This window comes from Enhydra lutris, unplaced genomic scaffold (genome assembly GCF_002288905.1).
Source record: "Enhydra lutris kenyoni isolate GAN:26980312 unplaced genomic scaffold, ASM228890v2 scaffoldscaffold10, whole genome shotgun sequence".
Lineage (NCBI taxonomy): Eukaryota > Metazoa > Chordata > Mammalia > Carnivora > Mustelidae > Enhydra > Enhydra lutris.
The window spans coordinates 5,947,639-5,971,899 of record NW_019154094.1 but is presented as its reverse complement, the minus strand read 5'-3'; the positions used below and the strand labels follow the sequence as shown (position 1 = coordinate 5,971,899).

General features: G+C 51.5%; 1 protein-coding gene across 2 annotated transcripts in view; it reads right to left on the bottom strand.

Annotated features, from left to right (window-relative positions):
- Positions 1 to 605: 605 nt before the first annotated feature.
- The window catches only part of LOC111144200 (kelch like family member 18), a 54,385-nt gene continuing 30,729 nt past the window's right edge, over positions 606 to 24,261 (bottom strand). The window contains exons 2-10 of one of the 2 annotated variants that reach the window (XM_022498411.1): positions 22,745 to 22,875; positions 20,223 to 20,363; positions 15,290 to 15,488; positions 12,576 to 12,736; positions 11,266 to 11,402; positions 9,694 to 9,931; positions 6,777 to 6,881; positions 4,948 to 5,059; positions 606 to 3,837 (exon numbers count right to left, since the gene is read on the bottom strand). In XM_022498411.1, coding sequence (XP_022354119.1) covers positions 3,451 to 3,837; positions 4,948 to 5,059; positions 6,777 to 6,881; positions 9,694 to 9,931; positions 11,266 to 11,402; positions 12,576 to 12,736; positions 15,290 to 15,488; positions 20,223 to 20,363; positions 22,745 to 22,875 — 1,611 coding nt within the window. In that variant the 3' untranslated portion in view covers positions 606 to 3,450. The remainder of the gene's footprint in view (positions 3,838 to 4,947; positions 5,060 to 6,776; positions 6,882 to 9,693; positions 9,932 to 11,265; positions 11,403 to 12,575; positions 12,737 to 15,289; positions 15,489 to 20,222; positions 20,364 to 22,744; positions 22,876 to 24,261) is intronic. The other variant, XM_022498412.1, reaches the window with a different exon arrangement.

Genomic DNA, 24,261 nt, shown 5'->3' with positions numbered 1-24,261 from the left:
GTGGTTTAAGAATTTTCTAGTACTGGGGCACCTGGGTGGGTCAGTGGGTTAAAGCCTCTGTCTTCGGCTCCAGTCATGATCCCAGGGTTCTGGGATTGAGCCCTGCATCAGGCTCTCTGCTCAGCAGGGAGCCTGCTTCCTCCTCTCTCTCTGCCTGCTTGTGATCTCTGTCTGTCAAATAAATAAATAAAATCTTTAAAAAAAAAAAAAAAGAATTTTCTAGTACCTTTTATGTGCACCAAGGTTAAGCACTTCTGGCCCAGAGTTTTAGAAAGGAGCTGGACATTTTGGTTCTAGACAGTCAATGGGGCAGCCGCATTCCATCAGGGAACTCATGTTTTATGGCTCTGAGTGAAGAAAAGGGGAAAGCCGAGAGGAGTGCTGATTTGGACACCAGCAAGTATGCAACATGTGTATTTTTCACCCGAACCCATTCTTATAAAATACACATGTCTCTCCAAGGACTGCTTTTGCTATACATCTGGCTCCTCTCTTATTTTCACAGGAATATTTTTACATTGTCCAGTGTATTTTTTCACTGAAAGGCAAAGAAAAGATGATTTACTTCTAATATTTAAAAAATAAAACAAGAAAGGACAAGAAGGTATTAGGAGTGTACTCTTTATTTCTCTTTGGTTTCTTAACACAAAAGACATGCGTTCTATAAATAAAAGGAAGAAAGATTTGCTGGGGGACAATGACTTGGTGGGGGGTGGGAGGAGCAGAATTGCTACCTACTCCCATCTCTGTGGTCCAGTCAAAAGGCTGGTCTTCAGCTCCCAACCTGGCTTTGATCTCAGGTGAAACCTGGAAGACAAGGCTCCGTGTGTTATCTGGGAAGGGGAAAGGCCCAAGGACAGTGAGTGCCACAGTCCTGTGCTCAGAGATGGTCCACTGAGCACAACATCTCCCCCACCCGCTGGTTACACCCTTTTCACAGTATCCTTGGGTGGGGACTCTTCACTGGGGCTCATGGAAAGGCTCCAACACCAAAGAGCCAGCCCAGCCATTTGCAAACATCCTCCTCAGACCACGGAGCCGACCGTTGGAAGAGTGTGCAAATGTTGGTGTTGGCTCACTTTTGCTCAGAGCTCAGCCAGATCAAAACACGGGCCTCAGGTGCAGCAGTGTACCTTCCGCACCAGGAGATGGGAGTGGAGTTTGGGAGGTTACTACGAGAGCAGCAGATCGTGCGGGAAATGACCTATCAGCCTCAATGGCAAAATCTGTGCCACCGTCCTGAGGAGCTGGGAGGCCTGCTCGTGAGCCCACTCACTGATCCTTAACCCCTCCGTGATCTGGGCTGGCCGGGACTGCTTCTAGTTCACAGAAGGGCTTATAACAAGATGGGCACAGACACACATCTCTCTAACAGGAAACACAGATCCCACTGCCTTCCGAGTCTACCTCTGTAGATAGACCGAAAGGGACTGAGAAGTGCTGGGGTTCCACCACGAGCCCAGGCTCAACTATATCAGACTGCTGAGTCTTTTAAAATAAAAACATCATTTTCAAGTGCTTGTAGCAGAGGCCCAGCTCCTCAGTGGCAGGTAACAAAGGTACTTCCCTCTGGATACATGGCGATTGCACACACTCATAAACCTTGTGGTGCTGGGGCGGGAAAGACGTCTCAGGCTCCACACTGTGCCTTTCTGAACACGCTTCCAGGTCACCCCAGGCAGGCATCAAGGGACGGGAAACCAGCCAGGTGGAGAATGGGGCCCTAAGAGCCAGTCTTGCATGAAAGGAACTATATCCTCTTTCAGTCTGTACTGGAAGCATTTTAGAAAACCAGATTTTGGCAGCAGCAGTTGAAGGACAGCCCCACTGCCCAGTGCACTGGTAACACAAGGGTCCTCCTGTTCGGGTTCCGCTGTGCGACACCGAGGTCCCGTCCAGGGAGGAGAAGGAAGGAGCATGGAGTCTCTTCAAGAGGTCATTTGCTAAGATCAGAGGAAAAAATATAAAATCTTGTTCTTTGCAGCAGCAAGAGATTCTTTCGGCCTTTAGTTCTCTGCCATAAAGTCGGCTTTGCTCGAATGTAAAGGCCCACCTTGCTGGTCGTTCTGCCGAGGGCTGGAGGGAAGCCAGGCCCCTGGAATTGGCGAGGGGATGGAAAAGCAGTGGACTGGAGGAGTAGACGAGGTTACTGGTCCAAGCTGGCCATGGCTGGTGGAAGGACCAAGTCCCTGGTTAGGTTCTAGAGGTACCAACGGTCAATGTACCCTAGAAGCATCACGATGAGGAAAACGATCCAAGAATGATAGATAGATAGGCGAGAATCCGGCCGGACCTGCTCTTTCTTTGCTGGTCAGATGAGGAATCAAAGTGGGGGTGGGGAATCTGAGTGAGTGCCATGGTGGCTGTGGGAGGTGACCACAGGGGCACCCAGAGCCTCCAGCGACCAGCTGGGAACTCCCACCTAGAAGAGCGGCCGGCCGTAATGCAGCCCACTTACTAAGCCTACAGTTAAAAAAAGTCCTCTGATGGTGGGTGTGAATGCAAACCCCGTGAGCACCTTGCTAGAGGACCAGTGGAGAATACACTGATCCCGGACACGCGAGGGCCCGGACACGCAAGGGCTCAGAGGCGACCCCGAGTGCCGTGCAAGGCCTCAGGACCCTGGGACCCGAACGTGGGAGCGGACGCCGCCCTTCTCGTGGTGGCGGTCTTCCACGGAGACACGTGTTCCCCTTTAGTGTCTTTCAACGTTTTCTTCTCCCAAAGAAAGTTCACTTAAAAAAAAGTACTTTTCTTTCCAGTTTCTTTCAAGTGTTTGTTTCAATTTCCTTCGATTTCTTTCAAGTATCTTTTTTTTTCTTTTTCTTCTTGTTGCTCCTCAACAAGATGAAAAGACCTCACCGAAATCCCGAAGCTGGACATGGGAAGAGCTTCTGTTCTCCCTGGTTACCTAGCAGTGAGGACCCAGTCCTCTGTGCCCTCAGATGGAAGAGATGCTCGTGCGCAAGCAGCCCGGTGCTGGGGCGCCTCCGCCACAGGCAACGAGGACACCCCAAGTCCATCCTTCCTCCCCCAGCCGCAGCCCAGCTGCCAATAGGCTGGGCCATCAGAGCCACTCCTCTGCTGACTGGCCACAGCACGGCTGGAGAGCAGGTGAGGAGTGTCAGACGGCAGGCCTTCTGCAAGTGGCAGGTGGGAGCTGGCCTTGGATGGAGCCTGTGTACATGTGGACCAGCACAGCAGTCCCGTGTCGCCAGCTGCGGAACCCAGAAGGGCTCTGCCCCACGCGGTGCACCTTGGTGACCTAGGCTTGACGGTCCCCAGGGCAGCGCGCTGAGGGAGGATGTAAGCACCTGGAAAAGCCGTACCTCCAGCGAGCTCACATTCACCCCGTCTTCTGGTCTACCCCCTCTCCCAAGAGGGCCTGTCCCTGGAAGGGAGCGCCTACGTTTGTACCAGATCCCTACCCCGCCACATCCCCCCTCTGCCTTAGATGGTGAGGAGGGGGATGCAGCCCACACCCACGCCCCCCTCGTGACAGGCCATGGGGGCCATGAATGTCCAGCGGTCCGTCTCCGGGTCGTACATCTCCACCGAGCTGAGGTTCGACTGTCCGTCATAGCCCCCCACGGCATAGAGGCGCCCGCAGCTGGCCACCAGCGACACCCGGCTCCGGCGCGTGTGCATGGGCACGATCAGGCACCACTGGTCGGCCACGGAGCTGTACATCTCGGCGATGCTGAGGAAGCCGGAGCCGTCATAGCCCCCGCAGACGAACATCTTGCTTCCCAGGGAGGCGGCCCCGTGCCGGCAGCGCTTGCTGAGCATGGGGGCGGCCGGGTGCCAGGTGGCCGTATGCTGGTTGTAGTGCTCCACCTGCGGTGCGGAGAGCCCGGGGCCGCAAGTCAGAGCCTGAGCTCGGGTGCGGCACGTGGCGCGGCCTCACGGCGCCCAGAGGCAGCCCACAGGGAGAGGCCCGCGCACTGCCCCTGATGCCCACGTTCCGCAGCGGCACCCCTGCTCCTGGGCCAATGCACAGAGAGCACCTACTCTGACCCCTGCTGTCCTACTTCCCGGGAAACAGCGGCGTTGCCCGAGGAGGCACTCCTGTGGGTGCCGGGGGCGGGAGGAGAGCAGGGTCTCCTGAAATCTGTCCGGAGTGCAGCACTGACTGACGTCACGGACCTACTACTAGACGGCAGCTGAGGTTTTTTTAAAGAATAAATGCAATTTCATGGGACGCTTGGATGGCTCAGTGGGTTAAGCGTCTGCCTTCTGCTCAGGTCATGATCCCGGGGTCCTGGGATCGAGCCCCACCATCGGGCTCCCTGCTCCACAGGGCACCTGCTTCTCCCTCTGCTTGCCTCTCACTCTGCTCCCCCTGCTTGTGCTCTCTCTCTCTGACAAATAAATAAAATCTTAAAAAAAAAAAAAAGAATAAATGTAATTTCAAATAAATTATCCAGAATACAACTAATCGCAAATCCGCACTGTCTATAGTTGCGCTTACTCTGGGCAGCGATTCAGTGGCGAACGGAGAGGGGCGAGGTGGGGACGGCGCGGCTATATTCTTCCCCTCCTCTGCGTACACTGGCTCCATTCTCGGAAGAAATCTCAGAGCGCATGGCAGGCGGCCAGAAACCTCCCTAGATGACGCTCTGCACAGTTACAGCAAGGCTGAAGTTTCTTTAAAAAAACTGCCTTCCAAAATTACACTCAAAGGTGGGGGACACTTGGGTGTCTCAGTCGGTTAAGCACCTGACTCTTGATTTTGGCACAGGTCATGATCTTTCAGGGTTGTGAGACTGAGCCTTGCGCTGGGCTCCACGCCGAGCAGGGAGTTTGCTTCTCTCCTTCTCCCTCTCCCTCCGCCCCTCACCCCACTTGAGTTTGTGATCTCTCTTCAAAATAAATCTTTAAAAACAGAATTATTCCTTGAAGGTGGGAGGAGTGAGTGCCCTTAGCCCCAGGGGAGCCCACACTCACGCTGCTGAAGATCTGCAGCCCGTCGTGGCCGCCCGACACATAGATCCTGCCCTCAAACACCGTCACCCCTGCAGCACTGCGACTTGAGCTCATTGGGGTCACCACTGTCCACCTGCAGGAAAGAGCCAGACGAGGGAAGCCATGAGATGCAGTGTTGCTGTCCTCCCAGGGCAGCTTGGAAGGGGTGGGGCAAACCGTACAGTGTTCCTTCTCACCCTGGACAATCTCCCCACCTCTGTAGGCAAGTCCCCTCCCTCTTACTCCTGCCTGGTCCTGGGAATGGGACCACCGGCCATCTAGTTGTCCTTCTCAGATTCAATGTTTTCATGGCCCTCTTCTCCTTTATCTTCAACATTCCTGTGGTCACCAAGTCCTTCTGGCCAGCCTTCTAGTCATTGCTTGTTCCCACCCCCATTACCGCTGGCCTAGCTTGGGCCTCCCCTCGCACAATCTGCCACAGCCTCTGTACAGGAGGCCTGGCTTTCAGATCCCGCCCATCCCGACGCCGTGTGGCATGCCCCTCTGGTGGCTACTCACCGTTTCCTCCAGGGCAGAGTCTGAGTTCCCTGTGCAGTTCTTTTTTTTCTCAGGCCTCACCTATTTGCACTTTCCCCTCCTGCCATGTGCCACCCACGCCGGCTCCTCATTCACAACGAGCACCTTCCTTCCTCTGGGCCTCTCCTCGTGCTGTCTCCCTGCCTACAATGCACATCTCCCACTGTCCGTGATGGGCCTCCTCTCAGAAGTCATCCCTGCAGCCCTGCCGCTCCCTGCCAGCTGTGGTAGAGAGGAAGGTGCTCCCTGCCCTGCACCCAAGAGGTCCAGGCAGGCCCCACAGGGTAGGCTAATCACGATGTACCCGGGACCCCAGCAGACCAGCTGCTACTTTTAAGGATCTCAGACACCCCGCCTGACACACAGTAAGTTGGTTAAGTGAATGGGATGTTGGCTGAAAAGCATTCGGATGAAGCCATTCAACGAACTGGAGATTCGAATACTGAAATGAAAAATTCGGGCTAAACTTGCCAGCTGTTTTCCAAAGAGTAGTCCACAAAATAAGATGGTGACAGGCATTATGTAAGATGAGATTCAACAGATTTCTTTACTGCGGAATTTTTCAGTCTTTAAATTGTTACTATGTTTGATGGAAATTAAGAACTCTGGTGGTACAGACATCATTGCCTTCCAAGCTTATCCGACGACGTAACATTTCTTTTTCTTTTTTTTTTTTTTTAAGATTTTATTTATTTATTTGTTAGAGAGAGAGAGAGAGAGAGAGCGCGCACAAGCACAGGCAGACAGAGCGGCAGGCAGAGACAGAGGGAGAAGCAGGCTCCCTGCCGAGCAAGGAGACCAACGTGGGACTCAATCCCAGGACACTGGGATCATGACCTGAGCCGAAGGCAGCCACTTAACAAACTGAGCCACCCAGGCATCCCCGATGTAACATTTCTTGCCCCCCTAAATCACATCCAACCCAAATCATACTTCTCCTACTTGGGAAAGTGATGTTCATTTATTCCTCATTTCCTTTCACTTGCATTTCTATTAAAATGGGCGATTTAACAAAGAAGTACACACTGTTAAGTAAACATCTTCAACCACCTAGGTAGACTACTGTTTGTTTTTAAAATTTAGTCAATCCTGCATTCAGGAACTAGAAGTTATTAAATACCTATTATATGCAAAGTACTATAGGGACTGAAATGGTAAGATACTCTGTATCCTTGAGAAGTTTAAATTAAGACCCTGAAGTTCTAATTCTCATACTGTCTGTTTAACCAGTTGCAGTTTTCCCAGGGGAGCTGTAGGCGAGTAGGTCTCCTTACTTGTCTGTCTCAGGCGAGTAGGTCTCCACAGAGCTGAGAGAAGAGTTGCCATCATAGCCCCCACAGACGTAGATCTGTCCATCCAGCACGACCGTCCCCATGGCACTGAAAAAGACAGAGCTGTCATGTAGACGGGCCTCAGACCTCCTGGGCCAGCCTTGCACGCTGCCTGGAGATCCATCTGCCCACCACAGCCTCTTTCTAGAGCAGACCCAAATCCCACGTGTGAGACTAAGTGTAGAACAGAGGGGAAAGCAGCTGCTCTGCAGTGCCCCCTGTTGGGATTCCCTCGGGGGCCCTCTCCACCCTGGATGTATCTGAAACATTCATCTACTTCGATGTGCTCAAGGTCTCATTACGTCAAAGTCCTCTCCCTCCTGCTCAAAAAGCCGTCCTTGCCTCAGCAATGATCAGTCCCTCCTGGCCCCACGCTGCCAGAGCAGCTTCTTTATCTCAGGCCTTGTCGTTGTCATGGTCACTCATTCACCCCTGGCGTCCCATGAGGCACTCAGGAGGCGTGCTGTCCTGGGCCCTAGAGTCACAGTGCTGAGCGAGCCAAAGCTCCTGTCCGCAGGGGCTCATTCTGGCGCCTGGGGGTACCGGGAAGTCACCTATCGCCTCTTTAACAAGTGGGGACCTCCTGGAAGACAGGGTCTCCCTCTGTGTGACTCTGACCATGCTTCGTGTAGTGCTTTGTATAGGACAGGGCTTCAATATGGGTTTGTTGTGTTAGCCTGATTTTCCTATTTAATTCACTGCGAAGTTTGACAGATGTCTTTTCATGACAGATGTGGCACTGACGGCCCCTACTTTGTCCCTGTGGGTGACGCTATGCTCCCCTTGTGCACTGATGGAGGTCCTCTACCTTCACCATTTGCCCGCCCCCCCCACCACACCTGCCAAGGAAGTGGCACCACCTTCACGGTACAGACAAGCAGTCGTGGCTGGGGAGGCTGGCTCCTTCTCTGGGCTGCCCAGTGACAGGCATGCCTCGGATTTAAATGAGACGAGCCCACTCCCACGCTGCCCATCGTGCCCCCCTCTTCCCAGATCAAAGACCCAGCGGTCTGGCATAATCAGAAAATCTGTTCTACACAATGCCTGAAGAGAAATTAGACATGTGTGCCAAGCTGCCCGATTCACTGTTTTCAAATCTGATGCTGGAGAAGATTCAAGATGAATCTGGGTGGCTGACAAATAGGAAAATAAAATATGCCAGGTTTAACTGCCACCTTTCAAACGTACACAGGAAACCAAGCTGAACCCCGTAATGTCCCTTCGAGTGACACTGTAAGAGACCCCCTCAACTGGCCTGGAAGAGGAAAAGGACTTTTGCCTCAGGCAAGGATGGTGGGAAGACCACAAATTCACTAGACACTGTCATGTGCTTCCAGAAGTGGACAGAAGTAACAACAAAGGAGTTCAACACCCATATGAGGGAGAAGAGCCATAGAACTGAGTGAGGTTAACTATCAACCGGGTGATAAAGCCAGTGTGAAGACGGAGGGGGCCTGCTTGGTCCACCAGAGGAAGCATGGCCTGGAACACTGCAGGCAAGGGGAAGGATGATGGCAGGAAGGAGCTTGTCACCACTAGCAGGACAGAGAGCCATGTGGGACGGTAGGAAAGAAGTGACTCAGAACAGTTTTTGGCAGCCTGTAATTTCAAAGGGATGAAACGGAGCCGGGTCTTTGCTAATAAGAGGGCATTAACCACAGAAGGGAAGGGGATGCCCGGAGGACTCTCCTCCCACACAACACTCCAAACTCTGTGACATCAAAGCAAGGAAGTTGCCCAGAGCAGACACCCAGAGAAGAACGGGCTGCAGTAAAAGCAAAAAAGGCACTCACAGCTGGGGAAATGGAGCAATGAGTCATCCGAGGCCACAGAAGGCTGTGAGACGCCCAAGGACAGAAAAGGGAAGCACTGAGGTATGGGGAGGAAGGAACCGGGAGAGTGTTAGCTCAGGGAGGAGCAGATCATGTATACAAATTTTTCTTCCCAAACAAACCTACTGTGACCCTTTGTGAATCTGGTCTTACTGGTACAAAGGCAGACTCCTCCCAACTCAAGGCCACACACTAACATTGCAAAACATGGTATGAGTGCCTCCTGGCCTGACACTTCTTCTTCCTCACCACACAGGCAGTCACTTGATCTTATACTCACAACAACCAGAGCAGGGTCAGACAAAGGGGCCTATCAGGCAAATGCTTAGGCCACAGAATTTACAAAGCAGAAATGCCCTCAAAGAGCATCTGACCCAGTCGTTTTCAAACTGCCCCTCCAACTCCTCTTCAGAAAATCTAGCAGGCAAGTGACAGAGGAGACAAGTATCGAGTGTGTTAAGAGACATAAACCCGGTCCACCTATGTGCTCACACCTGGCGGAGGGAGGGGATTGTAGTGAAGCATGTTGCTATGGCTCATGTACTCGCAGGGTGGGAGAAGCGCGGGTGTGACAGGGATCCAGGGGTGGGGGTGGGGCGAGAGTATAAAGGACAATACCGCTCATGTCTTTTCATCACTAATAAAGTTAAACCCTCCTTACTCTTCAAGTTTCACCTGTAATCCCAGCTTTTACCTGAAATCTTCCGGATGTTTCCATCCAGTTTCTTTCCCTTTTGGAAATCTACCATAACATATGTTTCAGTCCTTATCTGACACTTAAATAACAATACAACTTCCCCATGTCCGTGTCTCCTCTCCCCAAGCTCCTCAACGGACAAGGCAAGGATTTTTACTTTGGAGCAGATGGGGGCGAGCTCCGGGGAGGTGCTGGCAGTGGCTGGCCTGGCCACAGGAAATTGCCAGGCCAGCATGTGTTTTGTATTACTCTGTGCCCCTGCCCGTCTAGCATGGTGCTCCCCAGATGCTCAGTGTGTGCGCTCAGGCTGCCCAAGTGGCTTCCGGAATACCTCCTCTTGCTATTCATGCTCCGCACTCTGGTCCACGTGTCTGTCTCTGGGTTGTAGACCTCCACGGTGCTCAGCCGCAGCTGGCCGTCATACCCCCCGATGGCATAGAGAAGCCCATTCACCACAGCCACACCGACGCGGCTGCGGGCTGTCGTCATGGGATGGCACTTCTCCCAGCGATTGGCAATGGGGTCGAACACTTCTACCACATTCAGGGAATCACCTGCATAAAAATTTGCTACTCAAATTAAAACAAATGAGACCACGTGTTTAGATCACAGCTGTTGGGCATTGATTACATGGAACGTTTGACTTGGCTCTATCGGCTCTTCCCACAGAAATACTCTAGCCACATGGGCCCACTAAGACGCTTCAGCCGTGCTAACCTCAAACCTAATTCTTTAAGGGAAATCAGAATCAGACAGGAAGCGTTTAGTTTTAAGCTACAATGAGGAATTCCACCCGCTTAAGGCCAAAGCAGAAGGGAAATGGACACACTCTCCCCACAGTGCAGGGGGCATGCCCAGGGGGAAGAACCTGGGTTCCCCTGCTGCTTTCACTTATTAGCATGTGACCCTGGGCAAGTTGCTTTGTATCCCCATCTTCTACTCTCACATGCAACATGGAGATAATCTCTATGGCAGAGCTGTCGTCAGGATTAAATGGCAGAAAAGCACTTAACATAGTTGTAGAACACATTACGTGCTCAACAAATGGTAGTTACAGTCACCAGGAATGATGAGTCCAACCCTGACATTTACAACAGGGTGTTTTTTGGATCAAATAAAATCATCTCCTCCCTGTTCTATCCCACCGTGGGGCACTTCACACCTACCACACCCCAGCGTCTACCAGCTGAGGTTGTCCCTTTTCCAGGACACAAGGTCAACAAGCATAGGGTAAGCAGACTAGCACCCACCTCTCATTAACCTTCAATTAGAAACAGAACTGCCCATGACTGCCCACCACCTGCCCCTCTCCATGAGCCTGGACTGACCCTGAGGAAAGGCCTGGCCTTCACGTGGGAAGTGACACCGCCCTTTGCCACTGCGCCACTAAGATCCAGGAGTCCACACTGCCCTCCCTGTGCCTGGGTGTGCAGGAGGGCAGGGGGCCTCACGGGCTTGCCTGAGAACTTGGCTGGATGAGCGGCCAAGAACATGCTGACTCGAAAGCCTGCGTGCGCTGCACGGGAGGCAGCAGGTGGCGAGAAAGTGGGATTATGGGTAGAGGCAACCCTGTGTATTTGGAGAATTTCCCTTCTCATGGTGACAGACTCAGTCTAACCCCAGAGATCCATATGACCAAATGTGACTCTCATCACAGGCAGCAGGTAACAGAGCTGGGTCTCGGACTGCACGCTCTCCAGGGCTGGTACTTAGCTCTGATACTCTGATTCGATGGTATTCACACCTGACACCCTTTCACTGCACAGCAGAGCAGCTGCGTCAATCAGGAGGGACCAGGGTGGCGACACACGGAGGAAGGGAGCCAGAGGACCAGGCTAGGTTGTTTGGTGCTTTTTCATCCAAAGTCCGAGACAGGGCCCCGCAAAGGGGAGCTGCAAGATACCTGCTGAGTTGAGGCCCCCCACGGCATAGATAAGGCCCGTGATGGACGTGCAGCAGCGAGGCCGAGTTCTGAAAGCCGGCAGGTGGGGCCGGCGCTCCGGCATGAGGTGATAGTCCTTGGCTTCGTCTACCAGGTCCCTGGAATAAGGTGCAGGATGTTACAAAGCCCGGTATCCTCCCCACATGGTCTGCATTTGAATTTCCGAGTCTGGTCGCCCCACCCCCAACTGGAGGGGAAACATTGAACGAGAAGCATTCTGGAAGGTTTGGTCTTGAACCCAGGTGAGTCCAGGCGGAAGCACAACTACTGAAACATGCTCAGAATCGGAGGGGCGAGATGAGCAGAGTAATCAGAGCGACTATCTTCTAATAGGCACACTCTGGCAGGAGAACAGGGTAGTGGCTACGACAGCTGGCACTGGGGAGTTCGAGAAGCAGCCTGCATCCTGTCTGCCAAGACCCAGCTCTTCCTTCCTATCCCTCTGGCTTGCACCCTGCAAAGTGCCATTTCTCACCTAGACTGTGGCAGAAGCCGACTGCTGCTGACCGACTGCCCTGCCTCCAGTCCTGCCTCTCCATTCCACACCCCCCACACTATCGCCTAAGCTGTCGAAGAATCTTCAATAGCTACCTGCTGCCTTCAGAACGAAGTTCAAACTCAACAGCCCTCTTGGACTGTTTATCACGGGGCCCCCCTACCTGCAGCCACACCTCCACCCCTCCTGCCGTACGCCTTCACGTGGCTCACACACAGCCACTGACTTCCTCTGAACTCGCTGGGAGTATGACAGGCTGTCTGGAAGAAGGTGAACATTTTCCTTTGCTGTTCTACTTTTATAATGACCCTCCCATATGGCTACTACCTTCCTGGCTGCTTCGGGAGCTCTGCTATGCCACGTTGTCACTGATGTTCCTTGGGTAAGTTTCCCCTGCTAGTAAACACCTCCTCCCCCCTTGCCTATCACTACAGACAGGCCCAAACCCACCTGAGGCCAGTGCACTAACGTTTACTGGAGACAACGAGGAGCCCCAGGGAGTCACCACTAAGTCAGCTCCCGTAGATGCTAGGAGATCCTCGGGGAGTGCAGGAGAGGAGGCCCCTTCTGCGTCCATGCCCCCTCATGGCACATTTATTTGCCCAAGGGATCGACTTGGGCTCTTCCATGGTCTAGACCCAAGGCAGGCCAATCTGTATGCTGTGAATTAGGACTGATCGTGTCAAATTCTCCCGCCCCTGAGCTGGGACACACACAGCCTGGGTGCCCAAGCCCCTCTCCGCCTGAGTGTCCTGAGCGGGCCGGCCTCGCTCACCTGCACTTGTGGCAACAACGCACCAGGTCATCCTGCTGCACGCGGTCTGACAGGAACTGGGGCCGGCAGAGGGGCAGGCGGACATTGGACAGCAGCTCAGGGAGGCACGGCCCCCTCTGCTCCCGGTCATATCTGACCCAGGCCAACGCAGCTTCAAAGACCTGCCGTGGCGGACAGTGCAAGCCATTTAGTAACCCCTCGCTCCTGGGGCCACATCCCCGGGCCCCCAATCTCAACCCCTGCACTCCCTATACGGAGGCAGTCCCTTGGGCCCCTCCATCTTTCCTCCCGCTTGTCTCCTGAAGTCACTGCTTTCTGCTTCCCCAATCTCCCCGTTTGGCCCAGCCTCCTGAAAGGCAAGCCTCAGTGACTGTAACAGCTTCCCGGCTTTCCTTATGTCTTCCTAATGAAAAGCTGCCAGTGGTTCCTTCCTCCTTTCTGCATGTCACCACACTGGCCACTTGTCTTCCCTCCTCGGCCCCCTCCACCCTCTGCTCTCCCAGGCTGGCTACTTCTCTGTCCCCATATACCCCTGCATCTTGAAGGCCCCTCATATCCTCCTCTTCATCTAAATCTGCCCCCCTTTCCTTAAGGCCTGGTTCCAGATCGATGTTCTCTGGAGCTTTCCCTAAGGGCTCCAGCCACAAGGGTACATCCCTCTAGAACCCTGGATCCAACGTATCACCGATAAGCAAGCTGCCCCGGGTCATGTTCATTAGTGGAAGAGCTCGGGACAGGGCTCGCTCTTGGGACAGGCTCTTCCCTAAACCTTATAGCGCTCACATGGCCACACTCGGGACACCCTTTCCTACTGTTCTTCGGACATTAGGGAAATGAGCTGACTAACCTCCCAACAGCTTGCTTCCTGGAACCTGGGGCTCCTCCCGCTGAAGCAGAGCTTCCGGGCAGGCCAGGACTCCACATGGCAAGCGTCCCGAGCTGCTCTGCCCGGGGCCTGGGTTAGGTTTCCCAGCGACCGGAGCAGCGGACACCTTGCCGCAGACGAGCTCCCAGCACCTGCAGGGGCAGGTCCGAGCATCTCACCCCCACACCAGAGCCCTTCACCGTCCAGTCCTGGCCACCCTCTGCTCCAAGTAACATCTATTCTGTCCTCTTCCGGTGCCTGCACCACACCTCTGCTGACCAAAGGGATTGCCCTTTGCTCCTCTCTGACTGCTAATACCCTGTGCTCTCCTTTATTCACTCTTCTTGAGAACCCCACAAAAGGTCTTCTTTGTCCTTCGAGGACCCTAGTCATTCAAACGTTTTGCCCCTTCCATTGGTTTCATTCTGCCGTGCTCACCACTGCCTCCAATCCTTTCCCCTCTGTAACTAATGTCAATGGGCCTCTGACGCTGCTCCGTCTCCCCCAACCTCACGCTCAGGGCCCTTCTGGCCTGCTTCCTCCCCACCGTCTCACCCAGCATGGGCTCTGCGGGTTCTGGGTGGGTGCCCTCAGCACTCATGCTGTGCACCTTCCTCCCTTAATCACACCCATCTAGAAAAAGTCTCTTCCCTGGTGAGGTCCAGCTCCATAAGTGGACCCCACACCAGCATATGCCGCTGCAGGAGCTGGCTGGTCCTTTCCTTTTCTTTTTATTTATTTATTTTTTAAAGTTTATCTATTCTTTTTAGTAATCTCTATGCCCAACATCGAGCTCAGACTCACAAACCCAGATCAAGTGCCAGCCAGGCACCCCCTGGTGGGTCCATTCTAACTTTGTGGCCACTAATCTCATCAGGCCCTACTTCCCACCAAGCCCCTCTTCCTTTCCCTGGTGTCATCTATTTCCTCTCCTGCTCCCAGAGGGCTGGCTCATGCCTTTTCATCTCTCCTCACATTTCTCACCCTCCTCCCGATCCTTATTCCCAGCTAAGAAAATAGAAACGCAGAGAAGAGAATGTCAGCAGACTTTGCCAGCTTCTCCCTGTGCCCCTGGCTGTGGAGGTTCTCCCTTCTGTGGGGGTGGACGGGAGTGCTGGTGCTCCCAGCAGGGACACCCCTTAAGCTCTCGACTCTGCCTCCTCTTGCTTCCTCCAGGACGTCATGCCAGCAGCCATTCTCCCTTTCCTCCTGCATCACCGACTCTTCCCTCTCTTCTGGAAAATTCCCACCAGTAGTCAAATATACTGCCATTTCTCCCACCTTAAAAAACAAACCAATCCCTTCCAACTTCATATTCCTCCCCAGTGATTGCCCCAGTGCTCTGCTCCCCTTTAGAAGAAGACTCTTTTAAAGAGTTATCTATGCTAATTTCCAGTGGCAGCATTACTTCTAATAGTAAATATGGGAAATCACTGGAACCTCTAAGAATAAGGGGTGCAATGTTGATAAAATCCACTGAGGGGCGCCTGGGTGGCTCAATCAGTTAGGCATCTGCTTTTAGCTCAGGTCATGATCCCAGAGTCCCAGGACTGAGCCCCACATAGGGCTCCCTGCTCAGCACTGAGTCTGCTTCTTCTTCTCCCACTCCCCCTGCTCATCCTCTCCCTCTCTCTCTCTCTCACTCAAATAAATAAATAAGATCTTTAAAAAAAAAATGCACTGAATGTTAGACACCGAAATGGATATAAAGTTCTCATGAAACACGAACACAGTATAATGAAACAAACCCATAATAAACAAGCCACACATGCATTACGGTCTTCATGAAAAAACAGAGATTAGAGCAGCAGCCCCCACGTGCCCTGCACTGCTACCACGCTCTACACACCTGCTCCTCTGACTTCACGTTCAGCTCGTCCCGAGACACCAGCTCGAGCACATCTTCCAAGGGCAGGGCCAGGAATTCTTCCGACATGGACACCTCCACGAAGTGTTGGTGGATGAAGCTGTTGGCCGCGTCATACAGCACGGCGCACATCATGGTCTCGGCAAACTGGCGGACGCCCAGGCAATTTTTGGGGTGAAGACTTTTGCCATAAGAAAAGAGGAAAAGAAAAAAGTTAGAGGAAGAATGGTATCTTTGATCATTCTCAGGTTGGTTCTGGGGAGAGTGACAGAATGCAGAAAACCCAGCTTTGCTGTCAGGTTGGCCGAAAACTCCCTACACGATCCCAGGTGCACTGCTCAGGGACTAAGTTGTGAAGGTTTACAATGAAGACAGTTTTATCCTCACAGTCCCTGCCTCTTGGACCTCGTGCTCAGTGCATCTAGGTAGGATGAGCTCTCTGGGAAGTCCTGGGAAGCAGCTATGAAGACAGTAGAAGAACACGCACTGGAAAACCTGTTTGCTTTCCCTTAGGCCATTGACATTCTTCTTCTTCTTCTTTTTTTTAAAGATCTTATTTATTTATTTGAAAGAGAGAGACAGACAGAGATGGTGAGAGAGAGCATGAGTGGGGAGGAGAGGGAGAAGCAGACTCCCGCAAAGCAGGGAGCCCGATGTGGGGCTCGATCCCAGGACCCCGAGATCATGACCTGAGCCGAAGGCAGACACTTAACCAACTGAGCCACCCAGGCGCCCCGGCCACTGATACTCTTGGCCGAACACCAACCTGTTCCCCAGGAGGGCACTGAAGTTATAGAATGAGAGTTTATTGTTTTTTTTTTTTTATTTTTGAAGATTTTCTTTATTTATTTGACAGAAACAGAGAGAGCAAGCACAAGCAGGCAGAGCGGCAGACAGAGGGAGAGGAGAAGCAGCCTCTCCGCTGAGCAGGGAGCCTGATATGGGGCTCGATCCCAGGACTCTGGGATCATGACCTGAGCTGAAGGCAGCCACTTAACCTACTGAGCCACCTATGTACCCCTAGAATAAGAGATTAAACCATGCAGAGAGATGACTTCTCTAACATCAGAATCCTTACATTCCATCTTCTGTCAAGGGCAAGAAACTCTACGGGTCTAACAGGACACCCAGGAATGACAGCGGCAGCTACCGCTCGCTCAGCACTATCAGTGCACCCAGTACTTCTCCGGCCAGAATCTTTTCAACAGCGCTACAGAGCAATCATTATTTCCATTTTTAGATGGAAAACTGAGGCTCAGAGAAACTAAGAATGTGCTCCCAGCCCTCTCCAAGAAAGCGGTGGTGCGGAGTGAACCCCGTATCTGTTCCCATAACTTGGAGGCAGACCTGCCCTTGCTGGGGCCCTCTGGGTACATTCGGGCCCTGCGTCCCACCAGGTGACACGGAGGGCTCCTCAAGTGTCCATAACAGCCTCACCTGGAAAAAGGTAAGGACAATAGCTAGCCAGCTCCCACACCTGTGGACATGCTTAAGCCAGAATGTGGCAAAAGCACTCAGCATGGTGCCTGGCGTAAAGTCAGCTACTGTCTTAATTTTTTATCGTGGTTGTTTTTCTTACTACTGTTACATCTGACAAAATCTCAAATGCACCCAAATTGGTTCTGAAATCTTGGTGACAGCAGGAGACCCTGAGGATGGGCTTTTCTTGTTTTGACTTTGTGACTGATAATCTGGGGAGGGAGAGGGTGTTTATCGGATGGAAGGTGCCCAGGTTTTCTTTTTTCTTTTCTTTTTTAAAGATTTTATTTGACAGAGAGAGAGAGATCACAAGTAGGCAGAGAGGCAGGCAGAGAGAGGAGGACCAGGTTTTCTTTATTAGACTGCTTGCTTTCCTTCCCCGCCATGTTGTTTGTTTGTTTATTTATTTTTAAAGATTTTATTTATTTGACAGAGAGAGAGAGAGCATGCTAGCACAAGCAGGGGGAGTGGCAGGGAGAGGGAGAAGCAGACTTCCCACCCAGCAGAGAGCCTGATGTGGGGCTTGATCCCAGGACATCAAGATCATGACCAGAGCCTGAAGGCAGTCACTTAACCGACTGAGCCACCCAGGCGCCTCACCCCGCCACACTGCTTAAAGTAACAGGCAGAGTTATATTCACTAGTCAACAGTCACCACTGTCCCCCAGCTGCAGAGTCTCTGAAGGGCAGAGTCCCTCACCAGCCTGCCTTTGGGATAATCTAAATTCCACAAGCTGTTGCTTCCCTTCCAGCCTGAACTGGTTTGGTCCAGTGCTTTGGAAATCTGTGTGCATTTCCACAAAGGCCAGGAAGTGTGAGCACTGACTAACACCTAGGCAAGGCCGCAGAGCCAGTGAAGAACACAGGGCTCAAGGTCAGAAGGTCAGCTCAGTCATCAAATACCACCTTTCTCCTGGAGCACTTACAGGGACCGAATGAGACTTGTTTAAAGGCCTTTACACACATATGGCCGATGCGAGTCTCCACCTTCCCTGGGCCTCTACACCACGTGCTTCGCTGACCCCAACCACAGCAACATCAGCTCAAGAGGAGGCTTCAGTGCTATGGACTGGGAACTGGACAGAGTCCAGAGCCGTGGGGAAAGATGGCCAAGTAGCTGCTTGGTGCACGTCTCCATCTGCTCCCTCTCAGGTTAGGACTCCTGTACCTCGCCTTTGGGTCTCTGACTGGCTTGGCCTAATAAGGAGAGCAAAACACACCTTCAACTGAACTGGGCTTTCATGTCGATGAGATGTGAGAAGCCTGCTTGTGAGGCAGCTGGTGGGGAAGGAGGGAGAGCTGCCATGTAGGAGAGGGCCCCATTCAGGAGCAGGAGGAAGAGAAGAGGGAAAATGAACCCCAAGGGTGGAGACAGACCCACACCTTTCATTAGCCACCTCACAACCAGCAACCACCTTCCTTGCAGCACAGCTTGACTTTGTCACCAGTAAGAGGTAATGCTTTATCAGAGGCAGGAAGCAGTGACCTGAATTAAGTAAGTTACTGGCTTGGTTCACTGATGCATCCGAGATTCTGATTCAATTTTGAGAGAAGAGTTTTGGGGAATACACAGCTCCAGTGCTCACCTAAAAACAAGGAGGACCATACATCTGAACACTTGGAAAGGGGCCACAAGAAAAAAAAAAAAAAATCAACTCCAACCTCATGGAAAACTCTGACAGCTTTACAGCTTTTCTGTGCTCTGGGAAATCCTATCTTTCCCACTATTGCTCAGAACGGTTTCTCTCAAGTCGTTAGTAATCACAGCTTGACGATGAAGGGCCCACATGCTTATCTTTGAATATGAGCACATGGGATGGGGACAGGTGGGGGGGCCCCTAACACACTTTGCAGCCGGGCTCAGGGAGAACCACCCCAAGGAACAGAGGCAGTGATGGTAACTACTGGAAGGAAAACAGAAAGCAGGTCAAGTCTCTGGGGTCTGTGGGAAGGAATGAAGACAGGAATAAGGTGTGAAGTGAGGCTTCAGAAGGGATCTTGCAGGACTGAATGGGAAAATGTCAAGGACAGACTCATAATGTCAGGCTTTTGTGCTTAAGTGCGTCTTCCTAAAATGTCACTGATGCATGTAAAAACTCCACTGGTCTAAAAATCACTTTTCTAAGCACATTTTGGTTGACACTGCTTTGTAACAAAAGCTGGGTCCAGTGTTGAGTGATGACCTCGAAAGCCCCTAGGTGGAGCTGTTGTCCCCTTGTGAGAGTGGCCAACTTCATCATTTCCAGAATGCCTACTTAATCATTCCGAGTTCTGTGGGGACAGAGAGATAAACCAAGACTGGTCTACATCCTTAAGCAGCTCAAGAGTGAGTAGGAGAGCCAGGGTGCCTCATACCCTCACATGCATCCTCCAGCCTGACCCAGAAGTCATCCCAGCATAGGGTCAAGCCAGGCTCTGGGGCTATGCTGTCTTTATGTGGTCTCATCTATAAAACCTGAAACAGGACCACCTATCTCACGATGAAACCACTCACCCTGCACCCAGCAGAGACTGCCCCATGTGCTAAGCATCATACCCACGGTTATTAAGACTAGCTGCACACACAGCAGTGCTCGGTGATGTCCATGAGCACTATGGGGGCAGGATAGGGACAGCAGGTGGGGTCCAAAGAGCTGATGAGGGAGCTGGATTGGTGGAGCTGGACCAGGAGAGGGAGACATCAGCTCTAAGAGGAAATGAGGTTCAGGAGGGCAGATCTGAGACAAGAAAAATGCTGGTCTTCAGGCCAGGGACCTGGTGATCATAGTAGCTCAGGTGGAGGCCAGGCCTCAGAGAGCACCACAGACAGAGACTGTGTGAAGCCCAGCACTACCCTGCACCCCCAAGTCTCTAGTGGTTAAGGGGCAGCTTTGACCTTATGGCTAAGAGCTCCCCCTCTTCAGGGGGAAAAAGAGCTTTCTTATCAGCTCAGTCATCAAAGGGGCATTGCTGAATGCTACACCTAGGTAAGGATATACTCCATGGTCCTTATCCTAAGAGAGCACACAGTGACTGCTTCCAAGAAGACTTAGGGGGACAGAGAGTTCCAGAAGGTGAAATTTGGGTGGCCCCCTAAAGAGCTGAAGGAAAAAGAAGTCAAGATATTCAAGGAGGGGAAAGGATCCACACAAAGAAGGAGATGGGCTCTGGAAGAGTGAGCAGCACGGAATCCATCGGTTTGGTAAGAACAGCCAGCTAAGTCCGCAGCTGGTCAGACGGGAGGACCAGAAGAAGAGGTGCATGTCAGGCCAGGAGAGGGCAGAAGCAGGGGTCCATAAATATGTTCCTCAAAGGTTCACCCCAAAGAACCGGGCACTGCTCAGCTGCGATCTGAAGAGTCAGCTCGCAGGCTCATTCCCTCACGGAGAGGGTTTGCAGGGGCTTCCAGGACTGACCCGGGTGCGCTCCCCGCCGTGGGCCAGGTCCAGGGCCTCACCGTTCTCGGAGGAACGTGCAGCAGGCGTCCTTGATGCTCTGCAGCTGCAGGAAGCTTGCGCCCATCAGCAAAGACTGCACGTTCTGCTGGTCAATGGCAAGGTGGCCGTTGTAGGCGAAGTTGATCAGAGCCTCCAGGGCACTAGAGAAAGGAGGAAAGAGCCACTTCAGAGACTCTGGCCCTCGCAGAGCTGACACGCCTACCTGGGGAATGTGTGGGCCCCGCTCTAACATCCATTGAGCCCAGGCCCTTCGAGAATCTGACAGGAATAATGACCTCCCCAGAGCTGAAGACTCATTCTACTTCTTAAGCTGTCTTCATGGCCCAAATAATCTTATTACAGAAAATTCTAAAATGAGAAAGCAAGTACCCACAATCTCACTACTGAATGAGTCAACAGTGGTTACTTTCTTGGGTTCATTTTCAGTTGCCTATTTGCCTGCATGCACAAATGGTACGAATATAATCACATAATACTTATTGAGTCCTTTCCCATGCTGCTACACTGTCTTCACATTTATCATTTTTAGTGGCTGCTATACAGTATTTCAACATGTAAACACGCCGTAATTTATTTCCTTTACTGGTAGACCTCATAGCTAATAACTTCTTACTGCTGTCATAAATAGTGTTTTTATTATTTCTTTGGGATACATTTCCAGAATGAGAGGCCGACAAATTTCTCTGCCTTTCAATTCCCACTGGGAAAGAATTCCCAGGTCCGTCTCAGGGCTGTATGTGGTCTGGCCCCTCTCCGGCTCTGACCTCAACGCCTTCCACTCCTAGCCCTCACTCTATCCCAACATGCCGAATACATTCTCACCGCAGGGTCTCTGTACTGTCTGCTCCGTCTGGAGGGCTCTTTCACCAGATGGCTCACTCCCTCACTTTAATAAAGGTCTCGGCTCAAATGTCACCTCATCACAGAGGCCTTCCCTGATCACCCTGGAATAGCACAGACCCCCACCATCATTCACTTTACTTTTTTTTCTTGCCCTGGTCTCATTTGCCAGCCCTATCATGCACATGTGAGGTTATGGTTATGGCCCGATCCCCAGGACTAGAGGCACACTTAGAGGCACTGTTTTCTCCGTGCTATAGCTCAGTGCTTACAGCCACACACATGACAGGTGCTCGGTCTACCTCTGAAAAATGAAGCCCTTGGACTGTACAGAGACGATGAGCACAGCTCCTTCAGACACAGACCTCAGAGAAGAGAGCGCACGAGTGTCCTTGCAGACCTCCTTCTGTGTCTTTGCTTAGAAGTAGCTGGCCTGAGATTTCTGCCTTGCAGTGGGGATATAAAACCTCTCCACGTGCTGGGGCAGATCACTGCAGTCATCCAGAGGTTACTACAGTTTCCCGGCTCCTTCACCCCTAGTTCCCACCACGGTGAGATTAAGAAGGCAGCAAACAAATGACAGGTTACTGGCTGACGTCACAGAATCATTGCTTTATTGTTTCTCCTCCAACAAGAATGTCATTGCCCTGAGTCACCCTGGGTGTCTCATCGGCTACTGCATTCCCAGACCTCCGAACAGTGCCAGGCACATAGGTAGGTGTACAGCAGACCCTTGGATACAGCCTAGGTTATAACAGACAGCCTCAGTTCATAGACTTGCCACAAAATCAAACACAGAATCAGTCACATAAACATCCTTCTCCCTTTCAAGGCCCAAAAAGGCATACTATGGAATAGGTTTATATAAAGTCTTCATACAGTAATTAGGAAGGTATTTCCACGAAGAGCGTCCATTAGTAAGTGACTTTACGTGTCAGGACAACGTTAAGTAAGTGCCTGAATGACATGATTTCAGCGGTTATGGTATTGCCTCCTGCCCCTAAAGTTCATCTAGGGCAGACTACCTCAGCCTTGCAGCACTGACATTTGGGGCCTGGAACTGCCTGCTAGGGAGGGCTGTCTTGGACACTGAAAGGCATTTAGACGGGATAACTTTTGGGCTTGCCCTCTTTGGGCTTCAATTTTCTCAACCATTCAATAACCACGATTTTGCCATTTTCTGAATCTGTGTTGTCCCATATAGCAGCTACGAGCCATACCTGGCAATTTCAAATTAAGCTAAAGTTAATTAAAATTAAGTAAAATGTAGAATTCATTTATTTAACCCCACCAGTTAAAATTCAAGTGCTCAGTAGCTACATATAGCCTCATATAGTGGTCACCATTCTGGAGAGTAAAAATACAACATTCCCATCAGTGCTGGAAGTTCTAACGGCCAACACTGTACGAGACGGCTGGGGAGAATACAGAATCAAGACCCTCGTTTGGAAAACTATTTCGTCAGCTAGAACGGTTAGCACAGAAAAGGGCAAAGGATAACGTTTCACCACCTTTGTACCCAGTCCTCGTTATAAAAAAATATCTTGGTGTTAGCTCCTATTCAACGTGTCGCTCTAACAGTGCTATGTCCCGCCATGGGCCCGCCAACGGCACCATGCACGGGGCTGAAGCAGCGCCTGGGAACCTGAAAACCGAGAGACCCAGTGGAGAAGTTGAGTACCTGGGGTCCATTCCTTGCATTACAATCTCATCCTGCTTGCACTCCATCATGTCATTTGTAAACATAGCGTGGAAGTACGGGATGGAGGCTGCTAAGACGATCCGGTGGGCGCTGAATTTGTGGTCTCCAATCTGTGGGCAAAGGGAAATACAAAGAGAGATATTGAGTATTGCAAATACAAAACCCGACCGGCCCCTTCCCCCTCTTAAGCCCCTGCCTGTCGCAATGGCACCGGAGGCATCCCAGTACATGACAGCTGAGCTGATCAGTTCCACATACTCGGTGGCAGGGGAGGAACGCAAACAATACAGTTTCATGGGCATTAAAATGGTTAAAAAAAAAAAAAAGGAAGTCCGAATGCTTCCAGTGCTAGTTTTTACTTATATGCAGTCTCACTGCCCTGTTCCTGACTCCCCACCAACTCAGAGACCTGACATCTCTAACACATGATCCCGATCCCAGTTTTATTAAAGGCAGATGGAGGAGACAAACTGTCCAAGAACCCGGGAACTCCTGACAGTAGGTTCCTCCAGAAGAGTAAATACACAGTGACAGGAAGAAATAAGAAGAAACAAGACCAGACTTGAATAGGGGCACTGAAGGACAGAGCGGGTATGGTGGGCACAAGTGTTGTGGGGTCCGGGGGCAACAACCGGGCTGCGGGCTGCTACAAGGAGGCCAGAGTTCCTCTTAGGAAAATGGCCCCAGCAGCAAGCAGCTCAAATGACTGGTACTGTGTACTACTGGTGCCCCGCACACGCATAGTCCACAGGTCTCAGGTCACATGGGGACAGAGGCAGATTCCCTCCAACTTGTATCGAACCCTCCCAACAAACACATCCTTAGCCTGGGGAGTCCCATGATGTGCTTTCCAACTATCTGCCAAAAGGATAGTCCCTTTAACAAGCTTTGCCATTTATAGCTTCCAGCCACGTAAACATTTCCACTTAAGAACTTTCTAGTCTTCAGAAAGAACAAAACAGTCTCCCTCCACCCCCCAGATTCCACATTAGTAAAATGCCAGAGCATCTCACTACCTGATATCAGCTCTTCTCGGTCACATTTACTCAAGGATTCTAGTTCAGGTCCTATCACTAAGGTCTCTTTTTCATCGCTTTCCGTTTATTATCTGTAAGCTGTCCTTCAAGATCACACAATCTTTCAAATACCAAAGGATCGATGAAGACTGACTCAGATTCGATGAGCTCCTCACAAAATCCATGTGTGGCTCGTCTACTGGTGTTGGGGACATGAAATGGCTGTGTGCTTTGGAGGTTTTCATAATTAAAAAAAAAAAAAATCAGAGTAAAACACAGAACTATTTCTTAAAGTTATTCTACAAAGTTTCTAAAACCAGCAGGTTCCCTAATTCCTGCTCTCAGGGGCCACCTCTTTCTTCTGGTATATATCTCCACCTTTCTTTCTTTCCTTTTTTTTCTTTTAAAATAAGATTTATTTATTTCTTTGAGAGAGAGAGTGAGCATGAGTAAGCAGGGGGAGGAAAGCAAAGGGGCAGA